The sequence below is a fragment of the Silurus aristotelis genome, assembly GCF_946808225.1.
Source record: "Silurus aristotelis genome assembly, chromosome: 1".
Taxonomy (NCBI): Eukaryota; Metazoa; Chordata; class Actinopteri; order Siluriformes; family Siluridae; genus Silurus; species Silurus aristotelis.
The window spans coordinates 39,855,959-39,870,166 of NC_139574.1; the positions used below are offsets into that span (position 1 = coordinate 39,855,959).

The window sequence follows — 14,208 nt, forward strand, 5'->3', positions numbered from 1 at the left end:
ATAATCCTAAATTGTTTTTTTTGCTTTCTGTTTTGTGCCTGTAGTTAGTTAACTCGACTATCACTGGTGTTGACTATATTCATTCCCTCTCACTTTATCACATCTCTGTATCTTAACTCTATCTGCTATTATAAGCACTATGCCGGCTGTGTGTCTGCCTTTGAGCACAGGTGAGAACTCGTTCGATGCCCAGCTGTGAGAGCGGAATGCGGTGCTGGAAACATCCCGGGTGGACGCTCACTCGTCCCAGGTAAATTCCCGGGTTGAATCTAACGCTCCCAGCACCTCAACTCTGCGTGTTTCTCTGCCCAGGCCCACGGACCCTGGATGCTGCAGCAGCGGAAGACACGAGCCAAGCCCCGGTCGAGGACGTCTCCCCCACCACCACCACCGGCCTTCGAGATCTCGACCGAGAACCGCTTCGCCCCTCTCCGCGAGACGGAACGTCATACTGTGATTCTTGGAGATTCCATCGTCCGGCATGTCCGCGCTACCAGAGACAAAGGTAAGGTGCACACTCGCTGTTTTCCTGGTGCTCGTGTTCTCGATGTCGCTGCGCAGGTACCCGCGATCCTGAACGAGAACTTCGCAGCGGTTGTTCTTCATGCCGGAACGAACGACACCCGGCTGAGGCAAACGGTGATCTTAAAGAGGGATTTCAGGATCCTGGTGGAGACGGTACGCAGCACATCACCCACAACGAGGATCATAGTGTTAGGACCTCTTCCCACTTACCAGCGAGGGGCTGAGAAGTTTAGTAGACTCTTTGCACTAAATGAATGGTTACAGTCATGGTGTCGAGAGCACAAACTTCTCTTTATTAATAACTGGAACTGTTTCTGGAAGCGTCCGAGGTTCTTCCACCCTGATGGCCTGCACCCCAGCAGAGTTGGAGCAGCAGTGCTATCAGATAACATCTCTAGGATACTTCACACCATCTGACTGGTAAGACATCAGGAAATTTACGACTATGAGAACATTTATACAAGAAACCAAATAGTTACAAGTTCACACACAGTCCAGTTTATAGAAACCGTATCTATTCCTCATGTAGTAAAACCAAGAATTAAATACACAAGATCCAGAAATAATCTTATTGCAGTTAAAACTGAAAAATGCCAGATAAGCAAACACCAAAAAGTTGTAAAGTTTGGTTTTTTAAACATTAGATCACTTGCACCCAAAGCACTGATTGTAAATGAGATGATCACAGAGAATAATCTCTCAGCACTCTGTCTCACTGAGACCTGGATTAAACCAGGTGATTATATGGGTCTAAACGAGTCGACACCGTCAGGATATGTTTATAAGCATGAGCCCCGTCAGACTGGTCGTGGGGGAGGTGTAGCAACCATTTATAGTGCTTCTCTTAATGTTAGTCAGAGATTAGGATTCAGTTTTAAATCATTTGAAGTGCTCGTTCTTAAAATTATACTTTCAGACATGCATAGAAAACTCGCTCTGGTCCCCCAGGACCCTACGCTGATTTTCTTCAAGAGTTTGCTTGTTTTTTATCAGACCTCTTGATCGATTTTGATAAAGTGCTGCTTGTAGGAGATTTTAATATTCATGTAGTTGATGTAAACGATGCTCTAGGATTATCATTTGTCGATTTATTAAACTCTTTTGGGGTTAAACAAAATGTCACCAGACCAACTCACTGTTTTAACCACACACTAGACTTAATAAGATCCCACGGAGCAGACGTCACTGATAGAGATATTTTACCTCAGAGTGATGACATCACTGACCATTACCTCATACTGTACACACTACCGGTAGAGCAGATTAGCCGTGTTTCACCACGTTATCGACTTGGTAGGACTATTGTTCAGACCACTAAGGACAGATTTATAAATAAGCTGCCTGATTTATCTCAATTTCTCACTAAACCCATAACTGCTGATAATCTTGATGAAATGACTAACAACATAGACCTTATCCTCACTAGCACATTAGACACTGTTGCCCCCATCCGGTTAAAAAAGGTTAGAGAACAGGCACCTGCACCTTGGTATAATAGTCATACGCATGTCCTCAAGAGAACAGCACGTAATCTGGAGAGAAAATGGAGGAAAACTAAATTGGAGGTATTTAGAATTGCGTATAAAGACAGTATGCTCAGCTACAGACAGGCGCTAAAAGCTGCTAGAGCTGAACACCTGAGCAAACTCATAGAAAATAACAAAAACAATCCCAGGTTCCTTTTCAGTACAGTAGCTAAATTAACTACAAATCAGGGATCTGAAAAATGTGTTCCATCACAGTTTAGTAGTGAGGACTTTATGAATTTCTTCACTGAAAAATTGATAGCATTAGAAAAACAATTGTGGCGGTCCAACCTCTGACAGCATCTCCTGACACAATCTCACCTACAACTCCACAACTACACTGTTTTACATGTACAGGACAGGAAGAGCTGTATAATGTTATTACCAAAGCTAAATCAACAACATGTCAGTTAGATCCCATTCCAACTCATCTATTGAAGGAAGTGTTACATACAGCTGGTGAGCCTCTTCTCAATATTATTAACTCCTCACTATCTTTAGGTCACGTCCATAAATCCCTCAAGTTCCTGCCTTAATTGGTAATAAAAAAAGAAATAAATACATGGTTGATTAATTATTGTGCCAAATACAGCATCCAAAAAAGAAACTTTACCAACTTATTTTATTATACATTGACATAGATCAATATTTATCATTTACAGTTTTAATTAAAAATTAGCACTATTATTTAATTTTCCCTTTCATTTCCAATCTTATTGTTTAATAATTACTTTCCTTTTTATGTAATATTTTTATTTGGCACATTAATTACTTTATTAAGCCATTTTGTATTTGTTTACTACCAATATTGGCAGCGTTCATCCTCCAATTTGTTTCATGTATCTACATTATATATATAACTGACATTGAAGCCCCTGTTATTAAACGTTTGAATTATTATTTTTATTATTATTCCCAGGTTCCTCCTGCTTCACTGCTGAGACATTCATGTTGAGCATCGACAAGAAGATTCTCAACGACCACATCACAACCTTCACCTCCTCCATCTGCCTGATGTTTGGCAGTTATTACTGCTTTAACATACACTACCCAGTGGAACTACGATCAACACTGGAGTTTCTCCAACGGTAATATTCTGTTTTTATCAACACCTTTTTTGGATTCATCAAACGTATCAATTTGATATCCATCTCAGGTTGTTCATTTTCTCAATCTTTCTCTCACTCTTTTTTTTTCCATAAAGGTGTTTCTTTTCCATAAATCCTGAGAGGCACCGAGGTTGAATCCAAGAAGAAAAAAGTGTTCAGTCAATCCCAGAGTCCTCACTCTCATCTCAGACATTGCTGACCATGAGTGGATCTAGTGCGACCCCTCTTGTTGTGGACAATGTGATAAAGGTGTGTTACAGACTCTACAGATGTTTTTGTTGTTAAAACAATTGTTACACTTCTGAATGTCAGTGAAAAGTTTTTAACAATTTGGAGTTTTACTAAACAAGATTTGTTAAAGTACCTGTTCATTTTTTTTGCTTGTTAGTTCCAGGAGTTTCTTAGATTATAATTTTCCTACAGTAATTGTGCATTCTAATGATGTAAAAAGGGGCTGCATGTACATCACTAGCTAGCATTTTGTAAATCAAACACTTCTGTAAAGTTTTCCTTTTTTTTTCAGTTACATGATGCAGTTTGAAGATGTAGCATTTCAGCTTTACATTACATTTCTCTAATGCTGTCGAATAACACAGTTTACAGGCCTAAGAATGTAACACTAGCTTCAAAATCACAACCTTGTTTGTGCCTGGTGTCGAACCAGGGACTTTTCGCGTGTGAGGCGAACGTGATGACCACTACACTACAGAAACTACGAAAACTGGGGTTAAAATAACTTTTATTATCTAAATTTGTGTTTGTTTTCTGACATTGACTGGCGCAGCAGACTCAAACTGTTGAAAGGACCAAAAGTAAAAAGTGTCCAGAGCTCAAAGAACAAAACTGTTTCTACCCGGTTTCGAACCAGGGACCTTTCGCATGTGAGGCGAACGTGATGACCACTACACTACAGACACTACTGCAGAGAAAAGCTTCTTGGTCACTGTTTGCACTTTTGCATACATTCACAGTTTCAGTAGAGCAGGAGAATGAACTGGTTTGCTGAGAAGTTCAAAACACTATCGTTCTTCTAGCATAGAAGCAGTCTTGCTTCTATTTGCTTCCCTTGAACACTTGGCGTTTGTGCATTAGATGGACCCACCAGTCATCATAGACACCGGCAAAACATTTCAAAATCACTTGGCTTCGTCTTCTTCTTCTTATTATTATTATTATTATTATTATTATTATTAATATCCAACTCTTTTTTATTGATGCACTTCAAACAGAAAGACACTCAGGTGAGAAAGACAATGGAACAGTGGTTAATTTAGTCCAACAACAAGAAATTGGTCTCTCTCTTTCTAAGTTATACACACAATCACAATCATGAATGTGAGCATCAAGAACAGGAGAAAGAAAAAAAAATAATAAAATAAAACAAAATAAAAGATACATTAGTACTTTAATACTAAGTACATTAACACTCTCAAAGATATGTTTTCCTTTCTCCTTTCTACATCTACCAAGAAGTCAGGGACAAGGGGAAGAGCTCAAAAAGGCTAAACAAAGAGAACAGGATTTTATTTTCCTCTTTCTCTTAAATATGATAAGAATGGTTGCCAGGTGGTGTAAAACTTTTCCGTAATACCAAGTAATGTAAATCTGATCTTTTTTATTTGAATAAACTGAGACAGGTCATGTATCTAATGAGAAGAACTGGGTGGGTGAGGATTCTTCCAATTCAGTAATATAAGTCTCTTTGCTACTATTAAACAAAAGGCGAGCATGTTTGATTGTAAGGATGACAAGGAGGGATTTGTGGGGTTGAGTCCAAATAATGCTATTAGGGGACATGGTTTAATATCTAAAATGAAGTATTCAGAGATTGATTTAAAAATTGATGTCCAGAAAGAGGTCAAAGTTGGGCAAAGACAAAAAGTATGATAAAGAGTAGCCGGAGCCGCCGACACGATCACAAGTTGGATCCAAACCAGGGTTAATTTTAGATAGTTTGGTCTTTGTCCAATACACTCTATGCAATGATTTAAACTGTATTACCGAATGACGGGCGCATATAGAGGAGGATGTACACGACCAAGGGCCTTGGACCATTCCTCATCCGTGAAATTATAATTAAGGTCCGATTCCCAGTTACTCTTTATTTTAGAAAGCGATGAAGATCCCGATTGAACAGCGAATGTAAAAATAGTTTTATAAATATTAGAGACAGTACCCTTACAAAGTTTTGTTTCTAAAACTCGATCAATCTCTTGTTTAGGAGGTGGGTGCAGGAAGTGAGAGAATGTGTTCCTTATAAAATCACGAATTTGGTGATGTCGGAAAAAATGAGTTTTAGGGAGGTTGAATTTTTCTGACAGGTAGGAAAAAGTGACAAATGTATTCTCCTGAAAAAGATCATTAATGTTTACAATGCCCCTTCTAAACCACAGTGCAAAGGATCCGTCCAAAATAGAGGGTAGAAAGGAGGGGTTTTTATATTTAGGAGACAGACCTGATGCTGCCTGGAAACCGAAATGTTTTCTAAATTCTTTCGAGATTTTAAGGCTTTGTAGAACTAAAGGATTGAAGGAGTAATCGGATGTTTTCAATGCTAATGAAGAGCATGATATAGCATGCAGAGGCACATGAGGACGGACGAGTTCAGACAGGAGTCTCTCCGTGGACTATGATGTTTGCCGACGGTATTGTGATTCGTGGTGAGAGTAGGGAGCAGGTTGAGAAGAGTCTGGAGACGTGGAGGTGCATCCTGGAGAGAAGGAAAATAAAAGTCAGTAGACGTGTGTGGATGAGAGGGAGAGCAGTGGAGTGGTGAAGGTGTATGAGTTTAAATACCACAGTTTTGAAACCATCTCAGAAATCGTTTGAGGAGGTCATGACACGATCAATTGTCCTTTTAAAGATTGCGAGCTGACAACCAGTGTCCTTTCAACTTTCAGTAGCCATGAATCTGAAGGTTTGAACTTTTTCTGTCTTTTAGGCTTCTGATGTGCTGCTCAAAGAAAATCTAGAGCTCTCAAAAGGTCTACCTTTGTTTATGAGGGAAAAGTCTGGAAACTTCCTGAAGTCTTGCCTGGTAAGTGTGTTATCAGTGTGTTATAGTCATATTTTCTCATACCTGAGGTACAGATCCTGTAAAGAGAAAACTGTTCCAGCACAAATGAAGTGATACACTATATCACCAAAAGTATTGGGACACCCCCTGAACAGGTTTGATTACTTTTATATTTATTATAGTAACAAAAACACAAAAATGTTGAATAATTTAATATTTCATTATTTTGGACATTTTCTTTGATCTTGAATCATTAGACATGAAGAGGTTCAACATTGGGTTCCTCTCATATTTCTCTGATGCTCTGCACATTTCTTCTCTTTCTCACACTCATTTAGAGAATCCTGGAGCTCCATGCTGGTTTTGTTCCAAAGTGACCTCCAGCTGAGCAACTGCAATTTCCTGATTTCGTATTTTTTTGTATGTTTGTCACACGTTAATGTTTTAGATCATCAACCTCATTTAAATATTAGTAACAATAACACAAGTGAACATGAAGTTTTTAAATGGTCTCTTTCTCATGGTGGAGTCATGAACACTGACCTTAACTGAGGCAAGTGAGGCTGCAGTTCTTTGGATGTTGTTGTGGGGTCTTTTGTGACCTCTTGGATGAGTCATCGCTGTGCTCTTGGGGTAATTTTGGTCAGCCGGTCACTCCTGGGAAGGTTCTCCACTGTTCCATGTTTTTGCCATGTGTGAATAATTTCTCTCACTGTGGTTCACTGGAGTCCCAAAGCTTTAGAAATGGCTTCATAACCTTTTCCAGACTGATAGATCTCCATTACTTTCTTTCTCATTTGTTTCTGAATTTCTTTGGATCTCAGCATGATGTCTCGCTTTTGAAAATCTTTTGGTCGACTTCACTTTGTCGGGCAGGTCCTATTTTAGAGATTTCTTGATTGTGAACAGGTGTGGCAGTAATCAGGCCTGTGTGTGGTGAGAGAAATTAAACTCTGGTGTGATAAACCACAGTTTTAACAAGGGGCAAACACTTTTTCAGACAGGGCCATGTAGATTTGGATTTTGTTTCCCCTCAATAATGAAAACCTTTATTTAAAATATGCATGTCGTGTTCACTTGTGTATCTTTTACTAATATTTAATTTCGTTTGACCAGCCGTCAACCAGAAAAGAGGTTCAAGCAGTCTCCAAACTCAGCACCTGTTTCAGCTCTACCAGTAAGAGTGAGAGACAGAAAATCCCAGTCTTCACTGGTTGTATCCCCAAACACACCTGAAGAGAGGTGGAATAAGGATTTTACACCCCAGCCAGTCTGTAGACCATCTGTCATGCCACTTGTTGATGAGAAGATGTTGTGAACGGCCTACAAACTGTTTGTTGACGACTTCTACCCAAGTCCAGCACTGTTTAGAGATCTCCTAAAAAAAGAACATCTGAGCATGTGGGAAAATCCAGTCCACAAACCCTCAAACCATCACCAACAAGCTTCTGAAAAAAGCTCCTCGAGGCCTCATCACTGGCTGAGAGAAGAGGATGTGCTGTTTGTAGAATGGAAGGATAAAAGGAAGGTCCAGATGTGCTCCATCATTCACAGAGGCACTGAAGGAAGCATTGTGCTACTTTTATTTTCATTACTTTCTTCTTCTACTGTTTTTCTAATGTTCAAATACCAGTCTTATGCTTATTGTGTGAATGTTATTATTCCCAGTACATTTGGTTATCAGGCTGCTTTTCCTCAAACAGACGGAGGGAGAAAAGGACTACACACAGTCTCAGAATAATGTTTATAGGAATCTCGTTTTTATTGTATTTTCTTCAAAGTTAAAATATAAACTCATTACACATGTGACTTTTAACCCGTCACTATTCTGGATTGTTTCAGGGCCGAATTCATGTATTTATATATTTAAAAAATAATGTTTTATCACGTACACATTTTTTTCTAAGAAACTTCAGCATCTTTGGATGATGTAAAGCCCAAAGTGTGTTGTTTCAAAAGAGATGTAAATTGTGTATGTAGCAAACTGTTGTCAGGAACTTTTACCATTGAAAGTCAGGAAGGTCATTTTCAGCTGTGAGGCCCAAAAGTGGGGCTGAAACCGAACAGGGTTCAAGAAACCGGGTTTATTTTCATATAAGTAACAGTATTTAGTTCAGTAAACTTAAGTTGATTTAAAGGAGAATTCAGTGCTGTTTAGTTCAGTAAAGTCTTCATTTAATCCAAAACTATTCGATTCATTAAGTTCAATTATCCTCAAATTAATATTTTTACATTCAATAAAAACAAATCATTCAGTTTTCATTGATGTTTTATTAGTTATTAATGCATTTAATAAACAATTGGTTTCACTCAGAATAACATTTTTTTTTTTATAAGTAAAAATGTTTTACAATAAATACAATAAAGAGCATTTTGCCTAAAATACTCACATACAGGTTTTATATTAATCTCAACTTAAACTCCATTAAAAAAAAAATTTCCAACCTCTGCCTCCTTTCAGTTGAGTGGAAAAAGTAGCTAAAAATGCACCAGTCGTTTAAAACAAAACCAATATAGAAACATTTCTTCCAGCTCATAAATCCTATAAAACATGCAGCATTAAACATGAACTTCCAGCAGATGAACATCTCATAATACTGTCTGGAAGTGAGAAATGTACAGGTTGTTTTTACTCCATACACATGAACTTACTTTGATCAGAAACACAATCATACTCCAAATCAATTAATCAATAAAGTCAATAAAAGAATCCCAAACTGCTGTGTGTCTTGTCCTCGCTATTAATGACGTCATTAGAGCTCCACTACTTCTAATTACCTGCTGTGACAGTGAGCTCTAATACACATCACACTGCCACCTACTGGTCATTTATGATTCTGCAACATTCATAGAGTCACTCCGGTCAACTTCCGGTTCTCAACTCGGATTCACTCGCTTTATACACAGTTTACAGCCGTTTTTATCTTATTTATGACTGTAATATCGCTCTTCTCTCAGGAACAACAGAAAAGCTGTGACGACGATATTTTATCCGCTCTTTACCTCTGTAATGTGCGCATACACATAGTGTCAGGTTAAGAGAGACCGGGTTACGTCACAGACGGAGGGCGGGGCATCTCCCTGTGACGTCACAGTAAGGCAACGTCTATAATTGGGAACGCGTCTCTGTTTCTCTCATTTCCAAAGTTTTTGCGTGTGAGTAAAGAGGCATAAACATGGAGCTCTTCAGAAGGTTGAGAAAGTTTTTTCAAAGCAGAAGAACAAAGAAATCTAAGCAGATTGCTGAAATGAAGGAGAAGCTGGAACACATGGAGAAAGTAGTAGAAGACTTGGATGCATTTTCTCTTCTAATGATAGAGAAGATAACAGAAGAGAAAGAAGAGAAAGCCATTCTGCTACAGACGGTGCAAAAGTTGGAGGCTACTTTGGCTTCTGAGCGAAAGCAGCAGGAACAGGACATAACTGAGAGAAGCCAGAGCTGGACGAGAGAACAACAACAACTGGAGGAACGTGTTGCTCAGCTTGAGTTTGTTTTGGAACAGACCACCATGGAGCTCCAGTCTTCCCTGAAAATCCATGAGGAACTGGAGAAAACTGTAGAATGTGAGAGAGAGAGCTGGACGAGAGAACAAAACAATTTAGAGTAACATGTTGCTCAGCTTGAGGTCACTTTGGAACAGACCACCATGGAGCTCCAGGATACTCAGAATCACTGTGAAAAAGTAAAAAATAGTGCAGAGCAGGAGAGAGATCATTTGATCAGAGAGAAAGAGCGACTGGAGGAACGTGTTGCTCAGTTTGAGCCCACGTTGGATTTTGAGGAAAAACAAGAGGACGAAAGAGAGAAAACTAAACTTGACATAGAGGAGAGGAACAACTTACAGCTTCAGACCAACAGGGGGCTCCAGGATACCCAGAATCTCTGTGAGGAAGAAAAGAAGACTTTAGAGAATAAAACAGAACATTATATGAGGGTCCGAGAGCGATGGGAGGAAATTGTTGCTCAGCTGAGACAAAAAAACCTTCAAAAGAAAAGGAGAAATAGAAAAAGAAGAAGACGACAAGAGAAACAGAGCGTCTGAACATGCCTTTTTCCTCTTTCTGTTTCTCTTATGGCTATTTATGATAGTTTTACACTTATAGTCAATAGTATAAAGCTGAGTGTAAAGCTATTGTATCTTGTAGATCGTCTAATCTTTTGATAATTTTTTATTTCTGTTTTGTCAAATCTTTTTTTAATCTTTTTTTAAATTTTGATTTTAATCTTTTACTACAAAGAGTCACAATAAACACTATTAACAACCATGATTTTTGTCTTTCTTACAAACGCCGTATGACCTCCTCATGGATTCTTCCACTAAGTTGATATCTCTCTTGTGGGGCAGGGGGCTGTGGCTCGGGGTCATAATGCTGAGGGGGAGGGAGGTCAGGAGGGAGAGGAAAACTGGTCCTCAGTGCCACATTGTGCAAAACACCACACACCCTGATAATCTTACACACTTTTTCCGGGTGGTATAGAAATCTTCCATCTGAGACATCCAGAGCTCCACATCTGCATTTAAGGAGGTGAGGAGCATCTGAGGGGTGAAGCCTCTGTCACCTGTCATATTATAAACTACATCAGGACAATGTTTACAATTTCTACATGTTGTTAAAGTCACCAGGAAGCCAGTCATCACGTCCTGCAGCTGCCTGTAGTCTGTTCCCTACACTGCTATGTGTCAGGATAAAGGAATCATGTGCTGAAGAAGGTCAGTGTGCCACAGTGAAGGGAAACCTGATGTATCGACTACCCACCTTAATAATAACATCCAAAATGACAGGCATTATGACACTCAGGGGCAGATACCAGACCTATAGCATGAGATTTAATAGAATTATATTATATCTAAATAAGGTCTTTGTGAAAAAGTTTATTATATATAATATTTATATAAAGTATTTCCCTGTCTGCCATTTCCCACTAAAACAACCTGTTGTCTTTAACCCCAGAGTGGTGAGGACCTGTATTTGGACGGGGATGGCATGGTTCTGGTGTGTTTCCCTCTGTAGTACTGGACCCAATTCAGCACATAGATCCAGGAGCACAGCTGTAGGAATCTAAATCAGCTTATTAGCCAGTCATCATCCAGGCCAAGAAATCATCATGGTCCCTGGAGACTCTTTTTCTCCTTAATCTTCCATTGGCACCGCAGCATTTATGTTTTATTCCAGCTCATTATGAAAAGATAAAATAAACTGATATTTGGTCCTGAGCCATGAACATATAAGCAATAAGAGCTACAGAAAAGCTCCTGCTTCCCTCTGTAGCGGGTATTTAAATCCCATTTAAAATGCTTTCAGTGATTCTACATTCTGTTTCTATGAAGTGTTTCAACAGTTTGCATGTTAATTGGCTGTATGGTGCATTAAAGTGCATGTGAATTATGTGAATTTATGAACCACATCTGGCTGGAAAAGACAAGTGTCCAAATACTTTTGACCACACAGTGTGTATCAGCTGAAAAGCAGCAGCTTCGGATCAGTCGCGTTTCCACTGGGATTCAACTCTGAAATATTACTTTTGATTTTTATTATATGAAATATTTTATATTATATATTTGATATTATTTGGTTGGACTTTTCTTTCCTCAGCATCACTTGGATTTTCCTCCTGTAGCTCCGAGAGACGGCGTGTTCCAGGTGGAGGATGAAGACCCTCTGCCGGGATGAAACGAACTGTACGACCCCTGGAACGGTGAGTTTCTGGGCTTTATGAATTTTATTCTCTTTAAAACACAGAGTTTATCATTTATTATTATTATTATTATTATTATTATTATTATTATTAACCATCGGTAGTGAAGAGGGGAAAAGCGATGTTCCTCATTTTGTATTTACTCCTGATCATTAGCATAAAGATCACAGACTTGCAGGAAAAAGTGGTTACATTTGTCTAAAATAAATAAAGAATGATAATAAAGAGTGATAATATTTCCATAAATGTTGCAGTGAGCAGAAATGGACCTTTCGGCTAATGGTGTGGGAGGTATCATCATTAGCCTCATGCTAGCCGGGTTTGCTAGCGCTGCTTTTGTGTTTATTTTATTAGAAACATCTACTTTTTGACTAAAAGATGAATAAAGCTATATTTAATAAGATAACATAAGTTACATTAGTACATCATTTTACTTATAGTTCACTAAAAATCTGTGTAGTGTATGACTGAGTTGTTCCTCTGTGTGCTTCAGTAACTGCTGTTAAACTGAGAGGAAAGAAAAATGGCTTTAGTTCAGCAGAAATGAACTGATAAACAGTGTTAGGAAAAGACAAAGTGTTCGAATATTTACTCAAATATAAATTGTGATAACTTGTTAAAATGTTTTTAATGGTTTAATAGAGGATTTATTCAGGTTTAAACACACAAGCTGGTGGTGAAGGTAATATTGATTATAGATTCCTTTTACGAGACGCGTCTCACTGTGTGTTTGTCTCTTCAGACACAGGAAGACGGAGACAGGACACGGCATCAGTCTCTTCCAAGCAGCTCGTCTCCTACCAGTCATGAGCCTCACATAGAGATAAATACAGAGCACATAGTGTTTGAACAGCTTTATGTTATAGGTTACAGAGGGATTTCTGTCCAACACCAGGGGATCAGGAGGAGAAGGAAAAAGATGAAGAGATCAAGAGGAAGAAGATGAAGAGAAGATGTTATGGACTCGTCTCTGAGCAACAGTTTAAAGTCTCATCTCACTCGTTCCTGTTCAGTATCTCACCTCAGGTCTGGGGATATCAAAGATTCCTGTAGATGATGTGTTGTGTATACAGTAGAACATCAGCTGTAGGAGAACCAGGGAATAATTGACCAAACAAGGATTTAAATATCAAGATTTAGCAGAAAGGAGGAAGTTGTTTTTGCTGTGAACTGATCAAATCTCACACTAGGGCACTTTGTATTTGTGGAAGTGGTGTTACGAATCTCACGTGTAAACATTTGAATTGTTTTTATGCCTCGTTAGTCTTAAAACTAACATTTATAGAACTGACTAAAAGAAAGTGTTTTTTTTTCATGGATCACCTCAAATCAGTGTTACATTCATTGTGTGTGTATAATGATGGCATGTCAGCTATAAGGGTGATGAAGGAAAAGTCAAATCCAAATGAAGTTTGTCACTTTTTTGTTTCTTGTCATTATTTGTTGTCCTCCCCATGTGCTGCTGTACACAGGTGAACAGAGACGTCCATTCCACACCAAACTTTTTACAGAAATCACCAAATCTTGATTTTAATACTGCTGAGATGATTTTATAGGAGTTTAGTTTCTAATTTTAATACCAATATAAAAATCCCATACATATTATGGTGTAGTCGTGGACCAGCTGAGAAAACACTAAGTGCTTGTAAAAAGACTGGCGGCAGATCAAAATCAATCACATCTTTCATTAATGTTTTTTCTTTTTTAAATACATTTTTGGACCTGATTGTATTCAATAAAAAATATAATTTACCTTGTGATTAATTTACCAGATTATTTTATTCTTATGATAATTTCTTGCTTAGAAACGTCTTGATAAGTAGATGATTATAATTGAAAGATAAACAGAGACTATAAATACTACCATGTGTTTAAGTAAAACATCTGTTTGTGTTCAGAGAAGGTAAGTATAATAAATAATAAGGGAAATAAAATAAAGTGTTTGTTAAAAGTGCAGTGTTGTCAGGAAACAGAAGGAAGCGAGGCCAGGTAGCGTGAATGAATGATTTATTTTTTAATAGCTCATAACACACATCTGACACGCGCTAATCACGTGTTCTCTCATTCTCTATTTTCAATGCACTTCTACTCCCCCTAATGGTAAAATTAAGTATAACAACAAGAGGTCACCACATGCAGTACAAACTAATTACACCTCAAATTAAACCCCACATTTTTATCAAAATCACATTACAAACTGCAAACACGTGTTTTCTATTAAATAATATAATTATAAATATTTTAATACCCTACTGTGTCTAAACAAAGGAGCGCTATAGAAACTCGTGTAGGGTTTACAATCACACACCACTTCACTTGTCTTAACACCACCCG

At 38.3% G+C, this 14,208-nt stretch overlaps 1 protein-coding gene across 2 annotated transcripts in view; it reads left to right on the plus strand.

Annotated features, from left to right (window-relative positions):
• Positions 1–320: 320 nt before the first annotated feature.
• The window catches only part of LOC310724928 (uncharacterized protein), a 254,798-nt gene continuing 240,910 nt past the window's right edge, over positions 321–14,208 (plus strand). Inside the window, exons 1-2 of one of the 2 annotated variants that reach the window (XR_014533206.1) lie at positions 321–1,330; positions 2,414–2,561. Coding sequence is in view for 1 of the 2 variants with exons in the window: in XM_083539401.1 (XP_083395527.1) it covers positions 328–942 (615 nt within the window). In the remaining variant the exon portion in view is untranslated. Of the gene's footprint in view, positions 1,331–2,413; positions 2,562–14,208 lie in introns of those variants that run through there. The other variant, XM_083539401.1, reaches the window with a different exon arrangement.